At 46.9% G+C, this 19,883-nt stretch overlaps 1 protein-coding gene and 1 long non-coding RNA gene across 2 annotated transcripts in view; one reads left to right on the top strand and one right to left on the bottom strand.

Moving 5' to 3' along the window:
• LOC121585310 (vacuolar protein sorting-associated protein 13B-like) overlaps positions 1-19,883 on the top strand; it is a 719,687-nt gene that overhangs the window by 568,326 nt on the left and 131,478 nt on the right. The window contains exons 38-40 of the mRNA XM_045226113.1: positions 12,256-12,458; positions 16,324-16,558; positions 19,521-19,705. Coding sequence (XP_045082048.1) covers positions 12,256-12,458; positions 16,324-16,558; positions 19,521-19,705 — 623 coding nt within the window. The remainder of the gene's footprint in view (positions 1-12,255; positions 12,459-16,323; positions 16,559-19,520; positions 19,706-19,883) is intronic.
• Positions 17,681-19,883, bottom strand: part of LOC123492846 — a 3,311-nt gene continuing 1,108 nt past the window's right edge. The window contains exons 2-3 of the long non-coding RNA XR_006661881.1: positions 19,604-19,687; positions 17,681-18,529 (exon numbers count right to left, since the gene is read on the bottom strand). This is a non-coding gene — a long non-coding RNA (uncharacterized LOC123492846). The remainder of the gene's footprint in view (positions 18,530-19,603; positions 19,688-19,883) is intronic.

Here is a 19,883-nt window from a genome sequence, read left to right as displayed (position 1 = left end):
CATTAGATAAACAGTCTCATGGTCCTTGACCTGGGTAGGAGGACATTAGATCAACAGTCTCATGGTCCTTGACCTGGGTAGGAGGACATTAGATCAACAGTCTCATGGTCCTTGACCTGGGTAGGAGGACATTAGATCAACAGTCTCATGGTCCTTGACCTGGGTAGGAGGACATTAGATCAACAGTCTCATGGTCCTTGACCTGGGTAGGAGGACATTAGATCAACAGTCTCATGGTCCTTGACCTGGGTAGGAGGACATTAGATCAACAGTCTCATGGTCCTTGACCTGGGTAGGAGGACATTAGATCAACAGTCTCATGGTCCTTGACCTGGGTAGGAGGACATTAGATCATCAGTCTGCTGTCTCATGGTCCTTGACCTGGGTAGGAGGACATTAGATCAACAGTCTGCTGTCTCATGGTCCTTGACCTGGGTAGGAGGACATTAGATCAACAGTCTGCTGTCTCATGGTCCTTGACCTGGGTAGGAGGACATTAGATCATCAGTCTGCTGTCTCATGGTCCTTGACCTGGGTAGGAGGACATTAGATCAACAGTCTGCTGTCTCATGGTCCTTGACCTGGGTAGGAGGACATTAGATCAACAGTCTGCTGTCTCTGGTCCTTGACCTGGGTAGGAGGACATTAGATCAACAGTCTGCTGTCTCATGGTCCTTGACCTGGGTAGGAGGACATTAGATCATCAGTCTGCTGTCTCATGGTCCTTGACCTGGGTAGGAGGACATTAGATCAACAGTCTCATGGTCCTTGACCTGGGTAGGAGGACATTAGATAAACAGTCTCATGGTCCTTGACCTGGGTAGGAGGACATTAGATCATCAGTCTGCTGTCTCATGGTCCTTGACCTGGGTAGGAGGACATTAGATCAACAGTCTCATGGTCCTTGACCTGGGTAGGAGGACATTAGATAAACAGTCTCATGGTCCTTGACCTGGGTAGGAGGACATTAGATCAACAGTCTGCTGTCTCATGGTCCTTGACCTGGGTAGGAGGACATTAGATCAACAGTCTGCTGTCTCATGGTCCTTGACCTGGGTAGGAGGACATTAGATCATCAGTCTGCTGTCTCATGGTCCTTGACCTGGGTAGGAGGACATTAGATCAACAGTCTGCTGTCTCATGGTCCTTGACCTGGGTAGGAGGACATTAGATCAACAGTCTGCTGTCTCATGGTCCTTGACCTGGGTAGGAGGACATTAGATCAACAGTCTGCTGTCTCATGGTCCTTGACCTGGGTAGGAGGACATTAGATCAACAGTCTCATGGTCCTTGACCTGGGTAGGAGGACATTAGATAAACAGTCTCATGGTCCTTGACCTGGGTAGGAGGACATTAGATCAACAGTCTGCTGTCTCATGGTCCTTGACCTGGGTAGGAGGACATTAGATAAACAGTCTCATGGTCCTTGACCTGGGTAGGAGGACATTAGATAAACAGTCTCATGGTCCTTGACCTGGGTAGCAGGACATTAGATCAACAGTCTTCAGGGTGTTAGAGTAGAGAGACACTGACACACACATACACTCCCTAAGTTACACCCAAAGCCCCCCTCTGTTGATCACACACAGCCCCTGTCTCAGTCCCTGCCTCACACACACACACACACAGTTCCTGCCTCCCCCCTGCCTTCAGTAACATGGTGAAGTTTTGGCTCAGCTCTTCAGGATCCGTTTCGTTTCCTTGGGACCATGCCTCCCAGTGAGATAGTTTTCCAAACTCAAAACACATTAAGTGGAGAGAGACACAGAGACACCTTAAATACCCCACAACAACAACAACTGGCCTTCAGTGGTCCGGGACAGTACAGAGGGGTGGCGGATGTGTCTGCTGAGGGTCTGATGGTATCCGTCTAATGCCTTTAACATATGGGACTGACACCCCTCTGACGGCAGGTAGCTTAGTGGTTAAGAGCGTTGTGCCAGTAACCGAAAGGTCGCTGGTTCTAATCCCCGAGCCGACTAGGTGAAAAATCTGTCGATGTGCCCTTGAGCAAGGCACTTAACCCTAATTGCTCCTGTAAGTCGCTCTGGATAAGAGCGTCTGTTAAATGACTAAAATGTAAAAAATCTAAATGTTGCTCCGTACCATCCAGAGACCTATTGTCTCAAGTCTCCTTTTAGTTAGCACGGTCTCATGTTCACTACATAATGATATGTTTCTCTCTCATAAACTTCACAGTCACACAAGACACCACTCACAAGTGTTGTACAGAAGGACACATGACAAGTTACAGTATCGACAAACTTCATCTTGATGATATATTGTCCTCAGAGCTGCAGGAGAGCAGACTCTGAAGTCAAGACAACAGAGCTGCAGGAGAGCAGACTCTGAAGTCAAGACAACAGAGCTGCAGGAGAGCAGACTCTGAAGTCAAGACAACAGAGCTGCAGGAGAGCAGACTCTGAAGTCAAGACAACAGAGCTGCAGGAGAGCAGACTCTGAAGTCAAGACAACAGACGTGTATTGTAATGTTGGGTGCATGTATAAAACCACAAACTGGATCTGACTTTATGGCCTACTGCAGATTGGTCCTTCTAGCCGGATGTGAACCGTTGTCCTGGAACATGTCATTCTGATTGTCTATGTTTTTGTGATCATGTGTCTGGTGAGCAGCATGCCAGTTACTGTATTGTACCTCCATCTGATCTAATGTAACCTCTCTGCTCCATGTTAACCTGTACCACCATCTAATCTAATGTAACCTCTCTGCTCCATGTTAACCTGTACCTCCATCTAATCTAATGTAACCTCTCTGCTCCATGTTAACCTGTACCACCATCTAATATAATGTAACCACTCTGCTCCTTGTTAACCTGTACCTCCATATAATCTAATGTAACCTCTCTGCTCCATGTTAACCTGTACCACCATCTAATCTAATGTAACCTCTCTGCTCCATGTTAACCTGTACCACCATCTAATCTCAATGTAACCTCTCTGCTCCATGTTAACATGTACCACCATCTAATCTAATGTAACCTCTCTGCTCCATGTTAACCTGTACCACCATCTAATCTCAATGTAACCTCTCTGCTCCATGTTAACATGTACCACCATCTAATCTAATGTAACCTCTCTGCTCCATGTTAACCTGTACCACCATCTAATCTAATGTAACCTCTCTGCTCCATGTTAACATGTACCACCATCTAATCTAATGTAACCTCTCTGCTCCATGTTAACCTGAACTCACAGTGAACCTGCTTACACAACAATGGAAAGACAATGACCAGGGGTGTGCCCTCCAACTTGCCTGGGCAAATGATTAGTAAAACAACCACCTCCCCACCACCAACAATAAAGTGAAATGGTGTTTGAAGTGTGTGTGTACAAGGACCAGCCATTTAGGTAACCCCCCAGCCAGGCAGGTAACCCCCCAGCCAGGCAGGTAACCCCCCAGCCAGGCAGGTAACCCCCCAGCCAGGCAGGTAACCCCCCAGCCATGCAGGTAACCCCCCAGCCAGGCAGGTAACCCCCAGCCAGGCAGGTAACCCCCCCAGCCATGCAGGTAACCCCCCAGCCAGGCAGGTAACCCCCAGCCAGGCAGGTAACCCCCAGCCAGGCAGGTAACCCCCAGCCATGCAGGTAACCCCCAGCCAGGCAGGTAACCCCCAGCCAGGCAGGTAACCCCCAGCCAGGCAGGTAACCCCCAGCCATGCAGGTAACCCCCCAGCCAGGCAGGTAACCCCCCAGCCAGGCAGGTAACCCCCCAGCCAGGCAGGTAACCCCCAGCCAGGCAGGTAACCCCCAGCCATGCAGGTAACCCCCAGCCAGGCAGGTAACCCCCCAGCCAGGCAGGTAACCCCCCAGCCAGGCAGGTAACCCCCCAGCCAGGCAGTCAACCAGTCAGATCAGGCATTCAGAAATCAAATCAAATCAAATTGTATTTGTCACATGCGCCAAATACAACAGGTGTAGACCTTACAGTGAAATGCTTACTTACAAGCCCTTAACCAACAATGCAGTTTTCAAGAAAGAATAAAATAAAAAAAACACACAAAAATACAATATAAAATAATACGGAATAAAAGTACAAAATAATTAAAGAGCAGCAGTATAAATAACAGTAGGGAGGCTGTATACAGGGGGTACCGGTACAGAGTCAATGTGAAATAACAGTAGGGAGGCTATATACAGGGGGTACCGGTACTGAGTCAATGTGAAATAACAGTAGGAAGGCTATATACAGGGGGTACCGGTACTGAGTCAATGTGCGGGGGCACCGGTTAGTCAAGGTAATTGAGGTAATATGTACATGTAGGTAGAGTTATTAAAGTGACTATGCATAGATAATAAACTACCGTGCGGTAGCAGAGAGAACAGTCTGTGACTAGGGTGGCTGGATTCTTTGACAATTTTTAGGGCCTTTCTCTGACACCGCCTGGTATAGAGGTCCTGGATGGCAGAGGTCTGTAGTGCCTTGCGGTCGGAGGACGAGCAGTTGCCATACCAGGCAGTGATGCAACCAGTCAGGATGCTCGCGATGGTGCAGCTGTAGAAACTTTTGAGGATCTGAGGACCCATGCCAAATCTTTTCAGTCTCCTTAGGGGGAATAGGTTTTGTCGTGCCCTCTTCACGACTGTCTTGGTGTGCTTGGACCATGTTAGTTTGTTGGGGATGTGGACACCAAGGAACTTGAAGCTCTCAACCTGCTCCACTACAGCCCCGTCGATGAGAATGGGGGCGTGCTCAGTCCTCTTCTTTTTCCTGTAGTCCACAATCATCTCCTTTGTCATGATCACGTTGAGGGAAAGGTTGTTGTCCTGGCACCACACGGCCAGGTCTCTGACCTCCTCCCTATAGGTTTTCTCGTCGTTGTCGGTGTTCAGGCCTATCACTGTCATCGGCAAACGTAATGATGGTGTTTGAGTCGTGCCTTGCCATGCAGTCATGAGTGAACAGGGAGTATAGGAGGGGACTGAGCACGCACCCCTGAGGGGCCCCCGTGTTGAGGATCAGCGTGGCGGATGTGTTGTTACCTACCCTTACCACCTGGGGGCGGCCCGTCAGGAAGTCCAGGATCCAGTTTCAGAGGGAGGTGTTTAGTCCCAGGATCCTTAGCTTAGTGATGAGCTTTGAGGGCACTATGGTGTTGAATGCTGAGCTGTAGTCAATGAATAGCATTCTCACATAGGTGTTCCTTTTGTCCAGATGTGAAAGGGCAGTGTGGAGCGCAATAGAGATTGCATCATCTGTGGATCTGTTGGGGCGGTATGCAAATTGTAGTGGGTCTAGGGATTCTGAGATAATTGTGTTGATGTGAGCCATGACCAGCCTTTCAAAGCACTTCATGGCTATAGATGTGAGTGCTACGGGTCGGTAGTCATTTAGGCATGTTACCTTAGTGTTCTTGGGCACAGGGACTATGGTGGTCTGCTTGAAACATGTTGGTATTACAGACTCAGACAGGGAGAGGTTGAAAATGTCAGTGAAGACACTTACCAGTTGGTCAGCACATGCTCGGAGTACACGTCCTGGTAATCCGTCTGGCCCTGTAGCCTTGTGAATGTTGACCTGTTTAAAGGTCTTACTCACATCGGCTACGGAGAGCGTGATTACACAGTCATCCGGAACAGCTGATGCTCTCATGCATGTTTCAGTGTTACTTGCCTCGAAGTGAGCATAGAAGTAATTTAGCTCGTCTGGTAGGCTCGTGTCACTGGGCAGCTGGTGGCTGTGCTTCCCTTTGTAGTCTGTAATAGTTTTCAAGCCCTGCCACATCCGACGAGCGTCAGAGCCGGTGTAGTACGATTCAATCTTAGTCCTGTATTGACTCTTTGCCTGTTTGATGGTTCGTCCGAGGGCATAGCGGGATTTCTTATAAGCTTCCCGGGTTAGAGTCCCGCTCCTTGAAAGCGGCAGCTCTACCCTTTAGCTCAGTGCGGATGTTGCCTGTAATTCATGGCTTCTGGTTGGGGTATGTACGGACAGTCACTCTGGGGACGACGTCATCGATGCACTTATTGATGAAGCCAGTGACTGATGTGGTGTACTCCTCAATGCTATCGGAAGAATCCCGGAACATATTCCAGTCTGTGCTAGCAAAACAGTCCTGTAGCTTAGCATCTGCTTCATCTGACCACTTTTTTTATTGACCAAGTCACTGGTGCTTCCTGCTTTAGTTTTTGCTTGTAAGCAGGAATCAAGAGGATAGAATTATGGTCAGATTTGCCAAATGGAGGGCGAGGAAGAGCTTTGAACGCGTCTCTGTGTGTGGAGTAAAGGTGGTCTAGAGTTTTTTCCCTCTGATTGCATATTTAACATGCTGGTAGAAATTAGGTAAAACAGATTTAAGTCCCCGGCCACTAGGAGCGCCACCTCTGGATTAGCGTTTTCCTGTTTGCTTATGGCCGTAGACAGTTCATTGAGTGCGGTCTTAGTGCCAGCATCGGTTGGTGGCGATAATTAGACAGCTACGAAGAATATAGATGAAAACTCTCTTGGTAGATAGTGTCGTCTACAGCTCATCATGAGATACTCTACCTCAGGCAAGCAAAACCTTGAGACTTCCTTAGATATCGTGCACCAGCTGTTGTTTACAAATATACATAGACCGCCACCCCTTGTCTTACCAGAGGATGATGTTCTATCCTGCCTATACAGTGTATAACCCACCAGCTGTATGTTATTCATGTCTTCGTTCAGCCACGACTCTGTGAAACATAAGATATTACAGTTTTTAATGTCCCGTTGGTAGGATATTCATGCCTGTAGTTCGTCCACTTTATTATCAAGCGATTGTAAGTTGGCCAATAGTATCGATGGCAAAGGCAGATTTGCCACTCGTCGCCGGCTCCTTACCAGGCACCCCGATCTCCTTCCGCGATATCTCCTTTTCTTTCTACTGCGAATGACGGGGGCCCTATCGGGTGTCTGGAGCAAATCCCTCTCGTCCGACTCGAGAAAGAAAAATGATTAGTCCAGTTCAAGGTGAGTAATCGCTGTTCTGATGTCCAGAAGCTCTTTTTGGTCATAAGAGACGGTAGCAGCAACATTATGTACAAAATAAGTTACAAACAATGCGAAAAAACACACAAAATAGCACGGTTGGTTAAGACGGCAGCCATCCCCTCCAACGCCATCTTCACAATTGGTAGAATTGGTAACCCCCCTGCCAGTACAGTCCATGCAGGTCTAATGTTGGCCAGACAGGCCAGGCAGGTCTAATGTTGGCCAGACAGGCCAGGCAGGTCAAATGTTGGCCAGACAGGCCAGGCAGGTCTAATGTTGGCCAGACAGGCCAGGCAGGTCTAATGTTGGCCAGACAGGCCAGGCAGGTCAAATGTTGGCCAGACAGTCCATGCAGGCCTAATGTTGTACAGACAGGCCAGGCAGGTCTAATGTTGGCCAGACAGGCCAGGCAGGTATAATGTTGGCCAGACAGGCCAGGCAGGTCAAATGTTGGCCAGACAGGCCAGGCAGGTCTAATGTTGGCCAGACAGGCCAGGCAGGTCTAATGTTGGCCAGACAGGCCAGGCAGGTCTAATGTTGGCCAGACAGGCCAGGCAGGACTAATGTTGGCCAGACAGGCCAGGCAGGTCTAATGTTGTACAGACAGGCCAGGCAGGCCTAATGTTGTACAGACAGGCCAGGCAGGTCTAATGTTGTACAGACAGGCCAGGCAGGTCTAATGTTGTACAGACAGGCCAGGCAGGTCTATTGTTGTACAGACAGGCCAGGCAGGTCTAATGTTGGCCAGACAGGCCAGGCAGGTCTAATGTTGTACAGACAGGCCAGGCAGGTCTAATGTTGTACAGACAGGCCAGGCAGGTCTAATGTTGTACAGACAGGCCAGGCAGGTCTAATGTTGTACAGACAGGCCAGGCAGGTCTATTGTTGTACAGACAGGCCAGGCAGGTCTAATGTTGTACAGACAGGCCAGGCAGGTCTAATGTTGGCCAGACAGGCCAGGCAGGCCTAATGTTGGCCAGACAGGCCAGGCAGGTCTAATGTTGGCCAGACAGGCCAGGCAGGTCTAATGTTGGCCAGACAGGCCAGGCAGGCCTAATGTTGTACAGACAGGCCAGGCAGGTCTAATGTTGGCCAGACAGGCCAGGCAGGTCTAATGTTGTACAGACAGGCCAGGCAGGACTAATGTTGGCCAGAGAGACCAGGCAGGTCTAATGTTGTACAGACAGGCCAGGCAGGTTTAATGTTGGCCAGACAGGCCAGGCAGGTCTATTGTTGTACAGACAGGCCAGGCAGGTCTAATGTTGGCCAGACAGGCCAGGCAGGTCTAATGTTGTACAGACAGGCCAGGCAGGTCTAATGTTGTACACACTAGGCTAGCCAGGGAGCCAGGTCTGTTGATTGGTTGGTTGGTCGGTCGGTCTTGCCAGAGGATCTGCTTTCAACCATGTGGCAAAAATATTTAGTGATTGAAAATATGAATTTCAGGAAGCTTTTCCTTCCCCGTGTGTTTGAGCCTCTGTGTGTGTAGCAGTAGGGATGGGATGGTAACTTGCTGTCCGTTCGACTCACGCGTCCGACACTCAACAGTTGACCATAAATATGAGTCTGTTACTCCTCCGCTCTCTCCCTGACCACATGATAATAGGCTGGGATGGCAGAATACAGGCTGAGCTCCTACTCTGCTGACACACACACACAGAGGGAGAGGAGAGGGGAGAGGGGGAGGAGAGGAGAGGGGAGGGAGGGAGGGAGGAGGAGGAGAGGGAGGGAGAGGAGAGGAGAGGGAGGAGAGGGAGAGGGAGAGGAGAGGAGAGGAGGGAGGGAGAGGGAGGGGAGGGGGAGGGGGAGGGGAGGGGAGGGAGGGAGGGGAGGGAGGGGGGAGAGGGGGGAGAGGGGGGAGAGGGGGAGAGGAGAGCGAGACTTTAAACCTCCTAATTAGTGAGAATATTAAGATTGTCATCGTGGTTGCAGCTGTGTTTTACACCATCATGCCGTGCTGCTTTCTGCTCCGCTCTGCTCTGGTCAGCTGGGCTACAAATGACGCACCATGGAAGAAGTGGAGTAGTCTGCTCAGTAGGCCAGAACAGAACCCAGTTGGTATGAGGTTCTCTCTGTTATAATATGATGATGATATCCACAGTTAGTCAGTTCAGTGCTGCTCTGAAAGAGACAAGGCCTGCCTGGGAGTTCCCCAGCCCAGTGCTGCTCTGAGAGAGACAAGGCCTGCCTGGGAGTTCCCCAGCCCAGTGCTGCTCTGAGAGAGACAAGGCCTGCCTGGGAGTTCCCCAGCCCAGTGCTGCTCTGAGAGAGACAAGGCCTGCCTGAATCATATCTCCCTCAGACTTTGAACAAGATGTTCCTCCTCCCTGTACACCCCCCAACCTTGTCTCTCAGTACCCCACCAGCCTTGTCTCTCAGTACCCCACCAGCCTTGTGTCGCTCAGTACCCCATCAGCCTTGTGTCTCTCAGTACCCCACCAGCCTTGTCTCTCAGTACCCCACCAGCCTTGTCTCTCAGTACCCCACCAGCCTTGTCTCTCTCAGTACCCACCAGCCTTGTGTCTCTCAGTACCCCACCAGCCTTGTCTCTCAGTACCCCACCAGCCTTGTCTCTCTCAGTACCCCACCAGCCTTGTCTCTCAGTACCCCACAAGCCTTGTCTCTCTCAGTACCCCACCAGCCTTGTCTCTCAGTACCCTACCAGCCTTGTCTCTCAGTACCCCCACAGTCTTGTCTCTCAGTACCCCACCAGCCTTGTCTCTCAGTACCCCCACAGTCTTGTCTCTCAGTACCCCACCAGCCTTGTCTCTCAGTACCCCACCAGCCTTGTCTCTCAGTACCCCACCAGCCTTGTCTCTCAGTACCCCACCAGCCTTGTCTCTCAGTACCCCACCAGCCTTGTGTCTCAGTACCCCACCAGCCTTGTCTCTCAGTACCCCACCAGCCTTGTCTCTCAGTACCCCACCAGCCTTGTGTCTCAGTACCCCACCAGCCTTGTCTCTCAGTACCCCACCAGCCTTGTCTCTCAGTAACCCCACCAGCCTTGTCTCTCAGTACCCCCCAGCCTTGTCTCTCTCCCTGTCAGCACAAGGCCGCAGCGCAGACAGAATGAAAACAAGACGGCGCTCTTGGCTATTGTAAACAATGGGACCAAAACAAGTGGTGGAACAACAGAGCAGTTAGTTCCCTGTTCTCTGGGCTCTGGGCTCTGGGCTCCCAGGCAGCAGCAGTTTAAAGGACCATTAAAGAGTTGGTTCTCAGGACAGATTACTCACACAGAGGACAGCATCCAAGGGACAGACCAGACCAGAGACGCACGTCCATGTCAGCGAGTGGTGGAGACTAGGGTTTATGGAGATTTATGAGTTCATTAAGCTTGGGTCCTAACCAAGGTCGTAGCTGAGGTCAGTCACTCCGTCAGGACTGGAAGGAGATGGAGTGAGCCAGCATTGTCCTTGCTTACTAGTGTTTGTCTGACCAGTTGTCTGTCTGGCCCTCACATCTCACTGTAGGAATTGAATGGCTAGCCCATCTGCTTCTCATCAAGTTCAACTGTGATGTTTGGGTGTTGTAGAGGTACAAGACAAGGATGTTCTCTCTCTCCCTTGCTCTTTGTTTAGCGTTAAAGGGGAAGCTCACCAATTTTTACATCTAGACTTATTTTCACTCTTTCGGTGATTGTAGTTGATCCCCCAAAACCGATTTTTTTTAAATATTTGGTGTCATTACAGAGAAAATTGATAGACACATTTTGGTGACTTACCACTTGCCATTGACTGCAGTGCATTATGAAAATGTGTCTAAAGCATGTTAGAAAATACTCCAAAACACTCCAAACCAACTCATATTACATTAGAATCCCGTTCTACTGTCTCATAAATCCATATTTGCATATTTTTGTTGTTGTAGTAAACAGCTACATTCAAACATGGATTTATGGCACAGCGGATACATCATTCAGAATGGGATTCTGATGTAATATGAGTTGTTGTGGAGTGTTTTAGAGTGTTTTCTAATATGCTTTAGACATATTTGCATTAAAGTCAATGGCAAGTGATGACAAAATGTTTTTAATATGCTTTAGACATATTTGCATTTTGCATTAAAGTCAATGGCAAGTGGTGACAAAATGTTTCTACTTATTTTCTCTGTAACTAAACAAAATATAAAACAAATACTAAAGCACAGAATGAGTGAAAATAAGGCCACATGTAAAAATGTGTTAACTTCCCCTGAATATCTCTCTTTACTCTAGCCATCTCTGTCTGTCTTTCTCTCCCTCAGCTTCCTGTGTCTTCCTGTCAGCTCTGCCTCAAGTCTGCCTCAGCTCCCTATGTCTTCCTGCCAGCTCTGCTGCCTCAGCTCCCTGTGTCTTCCTGCCAGCTCTGCTGCCTCAGCTCCCTGTGTCTTCCTGTCAGCTCTGCTGCCTCAGCTCCCTGTGTCTTCCTGCCAGCTCTGCTGCCTCAGCTCCCTGTGTCTTCCTGTTAGCTCTGCTGCCTCAGCTCTGCCTCAGCTCCCTGTGTCTTCCTGTCAGCTCTGCTGCCTCAGCTCCCTGTGTCTTCCTGTCAGCTCTGCTGCCTCAGCTCCCTGTGTCTTCCTGCCAGCTCTGCCTCAGCTCTGCCTCAGCTCCCTGTGTCTTCCTGTCAGCTCTGCTGCCTCAGCTCCCTGTGTCTTCCTGCCAGCTCTGCCTCAGTTCCCTGTGTCTTCCTTCCAGCTCTGCCTCAGCTCCCTGTGTCTTCCTGCCAGCTCTGCCTCAGCTCACTGTGTCTTCCTGTCAGCTCTGCTGCCTCAGCTCCCTGTGTCTTCCTGCCAGCTCTGCCTCAGCTCTCTGTGTCTTCCTGCCAGCTCTGCCTCAGCTCTGCCTCAGCTCCCTGTGTCATCCTGTCAGCTCTGCCTCAGCTCCCTGTGTCATCCTTCCAGCTCTGCCTCAGCTCTGACTCAGGGATTTGAAGAACAGCTGAGGAGCACATGTTGAAGTTGATGCAGTGTTTCTGATGCTGTATGACTGTGCAAGTGTAGACCTGTGTTCAGTAGGCACGAAACAGAAGAACACTGTCAGAAACAGAAACGTACTATCTGAACTTGTCTGTCCAACAACGGTTTACTGATTAATTAGGTTTCTGTGTTCTCACTGTGTAGACCTGGTTTACTGATGTATTAGGTTTCTATGTTCTCACTGTGTAGACCTGGTTTACTGATGTATTAGGTTTCTGTGTTCTCATTGTTTAGACCTGGTTTGCTGATGTATTAGGTTTATGTGTTCTCACTGTGTAGACCTGGTTTACTGATGTTTATACTGTATGTCTCTGTGCTCCTTGTAGACGCGGTCCAGTCAGTCTCAGTGCTGTTGGAGCTGCAGGATGTGCTGGTGAGGACAGGTCTGAAGGATCGGAGCCGTCTGCTGCTGGGGCCTTTCTCCTGTAGCGCCGCCCTAGAGGCCAGGTGGTGTAGGCACAGCAGCAGTCCTGGTCCTGAGACTGGAGCCCCTAAACTACTGCTGGACCTGAAGGGAGGCCTACTGCAGGTGAGATGGAACACCCAAAATCCTGGTTGGAGGGTCCCAGATTTCCTGCTTATTTCTTCCTGATTCCGGGAATCTTCCAACCAGGTTTTCTGGAGAAATAACCGAATTTTGGGAAATTGACCAGATTTTTGCAAACCTATATGCCATTCTCACCCTAATTCAGTAACATAGTAACATAGAGTTAGTCCACCTTTCTGTCAGAGATCTGATAAAACCAGAAATATTCCCATACTGTCATTCATCACCCTATTGAACTCTACTGGTTATTCATCACCCTAATGACCTCTACTGGTTATTCATCACCCTAATGACCTCGACTGGTTATTCATCACCCTCATGACCTCTACTGGTTATTCATCTCTCTAATGACCTCTACTGGTTAGTCATCACCCTAATGACCTCTACTGGTTATTCATCACCCTAATGACCTCGACTGGTTATTCACTACCCTAATGACCTCGACTGGTTATTCATCACCCTAATGACATCTACTGGTTATTCATCACCCTAATGACCTCTACTGGTTATTCACTACTCTAATACCCTCAACTGGTTATTCATCTCTCTAATGACCTCTACTGGTTATTCATCACCCTAATGTCCTCTACTGGTTATTCATCACTCTAATGACCTCAACTGGTTATTCATCACCCTAATGACCTCTACTGGTTATTCATCACTCTAATGACCTCTACTGGTTATTCATCACTCTAATGACCTCTACTGGTTATTCATCACCCTAATGACCTCGACTGGTTATTCACTACCCTAATGACCTCAACTGGTTATTCATCACCCTAATGACCTTTACTGGTTATTCATCACCCTAATGACCTAGACTGGTTATTCACTACCCTAATGACCTCGACTGGTTATTCATCACCCTAATGACCTCGACTGGTTATTCACTACTCTAATGATCTCTACTGGTTATTCATCAATCTAATGACCTCTACTGGTTATTCACTACTCTAATGACCTCTACTGGTTATTCATCACCCTAATGACCTCTACTGGTTATTCATCACTCTAATGACCTCTACTGGTTATTCATCACCCTAATGACCTCGACTGGTTATTCATCACCCTAATGACCTCGACTGGTTATTCACTACCCTAATGACCTCGACTGGTTATTCATCACCCTAATGACCTCTACTGGTTATTCATCACCCTAATGACCTCTACTGGTTATTCACTACTCTAATGATCTCTACTGGTTATTCATCACTCTAATGACCTCTACTGGTTATTCACTACTCTAATGACCTCTACTGGTTATTCATCACCCTAATGACCTCTACTGGTTATTCATCACTCTAATGACCTCTACTGGTTATTCATCACCCTAATGACCTTTACTGGTTATTCATCACCCTAATGACCTCGACTGGTTATTCATCACTCTAATGACCTCTACTGGTTATTCACTACTCTAATGATCTCTACTGGTTATTCATCACTCTAATGACCTCTACTGGTTATTCACTACTCTAATGATTTCTACTGGTTATTCATCACCCTAATGACCTCGACTGGTTATTCACTACCCTAATGACCTCTACTGGTTATTCATCACCCTAATGACCTCTACTGGTTATTCACTACTCTAATGACCTCTACTGGTTATTCACTACTCTAATGACCTCTACTGGTTATTCATCACCCTAATGACCTTTACTGGTTATTCATCACCCTAATGACCTCGACTGGTTATTCATCACCCTAATGACCTCTACTGGTTATTCACTACTCTAATGACCTCTACTGGTTATTCATCACCCTAATGACCTCTACTGGTTATTCATCGCGCTAATGACCTCTACTGGTTATTCATCACCCTAATGACCTCGACTGGTTATTCATCACCCTCATGACCTCTACTGGTTATTCATCACTCTAATGACCTCTACTGGTTATTCACTACTCTAATGACCTCTACTGGTTATTCACTACTCTAATGACCTCTACTGGTTATTCATCACCCTAATGACCTTTACTGGTTATTCATCACCCTAATGACCTCGACTGGTTATTCATCACCCTAATGACCTCTACTGGTTATTCACTACTCTAATGACCTCTACTGGTTATTCATCACCCTAATGACCTCGACTGGTTATTCGTCACCCTAATGACCTCTACTGGTTATTCATCACCCTAATGACCTCTACTGGTTATTCACTACTCTAATGATCTCTACTGGTTATTCATCACTCTAATGACCTCTACTGGTTATTCACTACTCTAATGACCTCTACTGGTTATTCATCACCCTAATGACCTCTACTGGTTATTCATCACTCTAATGACCTCTACTGGTTATTCATCACCCTAATGACCTTTACTGGTTATTCATCACCCTAATGACCTCGACTGGTTATTCATCACTCTAATGACCTCTACTGGTTATTCACTACTCTAATGATCTCTACTGGTTATTCATCACTCTAATGACCTCTACTGGTTATTCACTACTCTAATGATTTCTACTGGTTATTCATCACCCTAATGACCTCGACTGGTTATTCACTACCCTAATGACCTCTACTGGTTATTCATCACCCTAATGACCTCTACTGGTTATTCACTACTCTAATGACCTCTACTGGTTATTCACTACTCTAATGACCTCTACTGGTTATTCATCACCCTAATGACCTTTACTGGTTATTCATCACCCTAATGACCTCGACTGGTTATTCATCACCCTAATGACCTCTACTGGTTATTCACTACTCTAATGACCTCTACTGGTTATTCATCACCCTAATGACCTCTACTGGTTATTCATCGCGCTAATGACCTCTACTGGTTATTCATCACCCTAATGACCTCGACTGGTTATTCACTACCCTAATGACCTCTACTGGTTATTCATCACCCTAATGACCTCTACTGGTTATTCACTACTCTAATGACCTCTACTGGTTATTCACTACTCTAATGACCTCTACTGGTTATTCATCACTCTAATGACCTCTACTGGTTATTCATCACCCTAATGACCTCTACTGGTTATTCACTACTCTAATGACCTCTACTGGTTATTCATCTTCCTAATGACCTCTACTGGTTATTCATCACCCTAATGACCTCTACTGGTATTTCATCACTCTAATGACCTCTACTGGTTATTCATCACCCTAATGACCTCTACTGGTTATTCATCACTCTAATGACCTCTACTGGTTATCCATCACCCTAATGACCTCTACTGGTTATTCATCACCCTAATGACCTCTACTGGTTATTCATCACCCTAATGACCTCTACTGGTTATTCATCACCCTAATGACCTCTACTAGTTATTCATCCCTCTTCAGTTGATCTGGTTATTTTCAGAGGTCTTTAAAGCTGCATAAACCCTAAAGTCCCTTTAGGGAAGACTGGTACTTCTACTGTTAGTGTGTTACTGGAAGTATTCCACATTACAGCAGGGGGAAACTTCTTGACGGTTGAATTAACAGAACGATCACTCACAACTCAACACTTAATACAAAATCATACATTTCCTTCTGCAAATACGGAGTGTTTGTGGTGTTTTAATCAAGTGTTGTACAAAAACTACCCGAATTCCTTCCGTTCCGGCACCAAACCTGAGAAATCCCCACATTTTCCTGTTTTTACATTTAGTCACAATCCTCCACAGCAGAGAGTAGAGCCCAGTGTGGTTCCATGTGTGAACTGTTTTTTTTGACTCAGAGATTCCAGCCTTCCCGGCCAAACTCCATCCCCAACCCCAATCCCCAACCCCTTCCTTAACCACCAACCCCATCCCGAACTCCCACCCCAACCCCCAGCCCAATCCTCACCCTATATAGTAGTGCACTGTCATGTAATATTTCCCCTTGTGTCTGTGCAGGTGTTCTGGGGCCAGGAGCATGTCAACTGTCTGAGGCTGGTGTATGAGCACATCCAGGCTTACCTCCAGAGGAACCAGGGGACAGGGTCTGAGTCTGGGACTGGGGCTGGGGCTGAAGACGATAAGCCCGCCTTTGACTCCCAGTCACCCCCCTCCCCTGGATCCCCCTCCTCCAGGACAGAACATAGCTCTGATGACCTCCGCACCGGGCTATTCCAATACATACAGGACTCAGGTAACCATCATACTTCACTACCACCTATTCACCTGCTTCTCAGGTAATAACACACTATTACTAACTACACAGGACTGTTCTATTAGATACAGGACTCAGGTAATAACACACTATTACTATCTATTAGATACAGGACTCAGGTAATAACACAATATTACTATCTATTAGATACAGGACTCAGGTAATAACACACTATTACTATCTATTAGATACAGGACTCAGGTAATAACACACTATTACTATCTATTAGATACAGGACTCAGGTAATAACACACTATTACTATCTATTAGATACAGGACTCAGGTAATAACACAATATTACTATCTATTAGATACAGGACTCAGGTAATAACACAATATTACTATCTATTAGATACAGGACTCAGGTAATAACACAATATTACTATCTATTAGATACAGGACTCAGGTAATAACACAATATTACTATCTATTAGATACAGGACTCAGGTAATAACACAATATTACTATCTATTAGATACAGGACTCAGGTAATAACACAATATTACCATCTATTAGATACAGGACTCAGGTAATAACACAATATTACTATCTATTAGATACAGGACTCAGGTAATAACACAATATTACTATCTATTAGATACAGGACTCAGGTAATAACACAATATTACCATCTATTAGATACAGGACTCAGGTAATAACACAATATTACCATCTATTAGATACAGGACTCAGGTAATAACACAATATTACCATCTATTAGATACAGGACTCAGGTAATAACACAATATTACTATCTATTAGATACAGGACTCAGGTAATAACACAATATTACCATCTATTAGATACAGGACTCAGGTAATAACACAATATTACCATCTATTAGATACAGGACTCAGGTAATAACACAATATTACCATCTATTAGATACAGGACTCAGGTAATAACACAATATTACCATCTATTAGATACAGGACTCAGGTAATAACACAATATTACTATCTATTAGATACAGGACTCAGGTAATAACACAATATTACTATCTATTAGATACAGGACTCAGGTAATAACACAATATTACTATCTATTAGATACAGGACTCAGGTAATAACACAATATTACTATCTATTAGATACAGGACTCAGGTAATAGCACAATATTACTATCTATTAGATACAGGACTCAGGTAATAACACAATATTACCATATATTAGATACAGGACTCAGGTAATAACACACACCTCACTACAGTCAATATGGCAACACGACACAGCAACAGAATATGGAGACGTTGGTGAGGAAGTGCAAAGACCTTTATAATAGTATAAGGATGTGGTCCAACACTGAGGGCTTCTGGATGTGGAAAGAAAGTGTACCCAAACACGCTTCAGCCCCGCTTCAACAAAAAGTGAATCAGGTCTCAGAGAGGAAGACGTTACGCCTGTTTCCAGTAAAACACAGTTTGTTCACCTCCCTGGGCACACTGTCCTCCACACGTACACACACACGCACTGTGGAGAGAGATCAAACCCTCTCCTCACCCTATCAGCTGTCTGCCCTGTCAGCTGTGGTCAGTCAGCCTCTCCTCTCTTTGTTTGTTGCATCATTCCTCTGGTCTTTGATGCATTTTAATACGGATGTTCCTCTAAAGGAGGCAGGAGGCTTCCTTTCCAGTAGTAAAACATTAGAGAGTCTGTCTGCAACATGATGTGACCAACGGCCAGGGAGCTGGAGCTGGGGAGGGTAGAGGAGGGGTGTAGTCCTCAGACCTGGGTTCAAACAGTATCCTTTTGTTTTCAAATTCTTTGACTGTTTGATTGTTCGTGCCTGGTGTAGCTAGCTGGGCAGGATGTGTGACTTTTGGGATTATTCCATTGGTTCCACTGTGCCAGGCAAGCTCAATCAAGCCCAGATAAAGAAAACAATAATACTTGAACTCAGATCTGCAGTAATCCTAAGGCCATGGTGCCTGGAGGTGGGTTGGTACGTTCCCTAGAAGACAGTTAAACAGACATGAATGAGAACACAACCATGAAAGCTGCTCTCTTCATCCATAACATTACCAAACACAAGCTGAGCCACTGTGAAAACAACATATTCTCCACCTTCAAGTGGGCTGCCGAGGGAGAGGGCGAGAGCGGGAGAGAGGGAGAGAGGGAGAGAGCGAAAGAGAGAGAGAGAGAGAGAGAGAGAGAGAGAGAGAGAGAGAGAGAGAGAGAGAGAGAGAGAGAGAGAGGGAGGGAGAGAGACAGAGAGAGCACAGTGCTGCAGATCAAACACTAATAGACTACAGAGGACTAGACTAGAGGACGAATGAAAACTTATGTTCTGGAAGGAGGAGCCCAGTGTTTGTTCCCCTGAGGGCAAAGCATCAATTCTTCACTTGACTTTTAATCTAATAAACAGTTTTCAAACAGCAGCCATGACCAACATCACACAAACACACACACGCTAACACACACACACACACACACACGTGTGAGCACACTCACACACACACACATGCGTGGGACCACACACAAAGTTCTGTAGTTTATTGCAACATTTCAACCAGGTCTTTGTGTTCTATAACCTCCTTCCTGTCTCCCCCCAGCCTCTCAGAAACTGTCTGGTCCATATGAGGTTGTGTTCTATAACCTCCTTCCTGTCTCCCCCCAGCCTCTCAGAAACTGCCTGGTCCATATGAGGTTGTGTTCTATAACCTCCTTCCTGTCTCCCCCCAGCCTCTCAGAAACTGCCTGGTCCATATGAGGTTGTGTTCTATAACCTCCTTCCTGTCTCCCCCCAGCCTCTCAGAAACTGTCTGGTCCATATGAGGTTGTGTTCTATAACCTCCTTCCTGTCTCCCCCCAGCCTCTCAGAAACTGTCTGGTCCATATGAGGTTGTGTTCTATAACCTCCTCCCTGTCTCCCCCCAGCCTCTCAGAAACTGCCTGGTCCATATGAGGTTGTGTTCTATAACCTCCTTCCTGTCTCCCCCCAGCCTCTCAGAAACTGCCTGGTCCTTATGAGGTTGTGTTCTATAACGAAACAGACGACAGTCCCGGCGTCATGCTGTGGCGTTACCCAGAATCCCGTGTGTTGACCTTTGTACGCATCACTCCAGTCCCCTTCAACACCACCGAGGACCCCGAGATCAGCACCGCAGACCTGGGAGACAGACTACAGGTTAGTACCATACCATCCATCCATCCATCCATCCATCCATCCATCCATCCATCTATCTATCTATCTATCTATCCATCTATCCATCTATCCATCTATCCATCTATCCATCTATCCATCTATCCATCTATCCATCTATCCATCTATCCATCTATCCATCTATCCATCTATCCATCTATCC

Source organism: Coregonus clupeaformis, chromosome 17 (genome assembly GCF_020615455.1).
Source record: "Coregonus clupeaformis isolate EN_2021a chromosome 17, ASM2061545v1, whole genome shotgun sequence".
Classification (NCBI taxonomy): domain Eukaryota; kingdom Metazoa; phylum Chordata; class Actinopteri; order Salmoniformes; family Salmonidae; genus Coregonus; species Coregonus clupeaformis.
The sequence above is the reverse complement of the archived record's forward strand: the minus strand, read 5'-3'. Positions and strand labels throughout refer to the sequence as shown.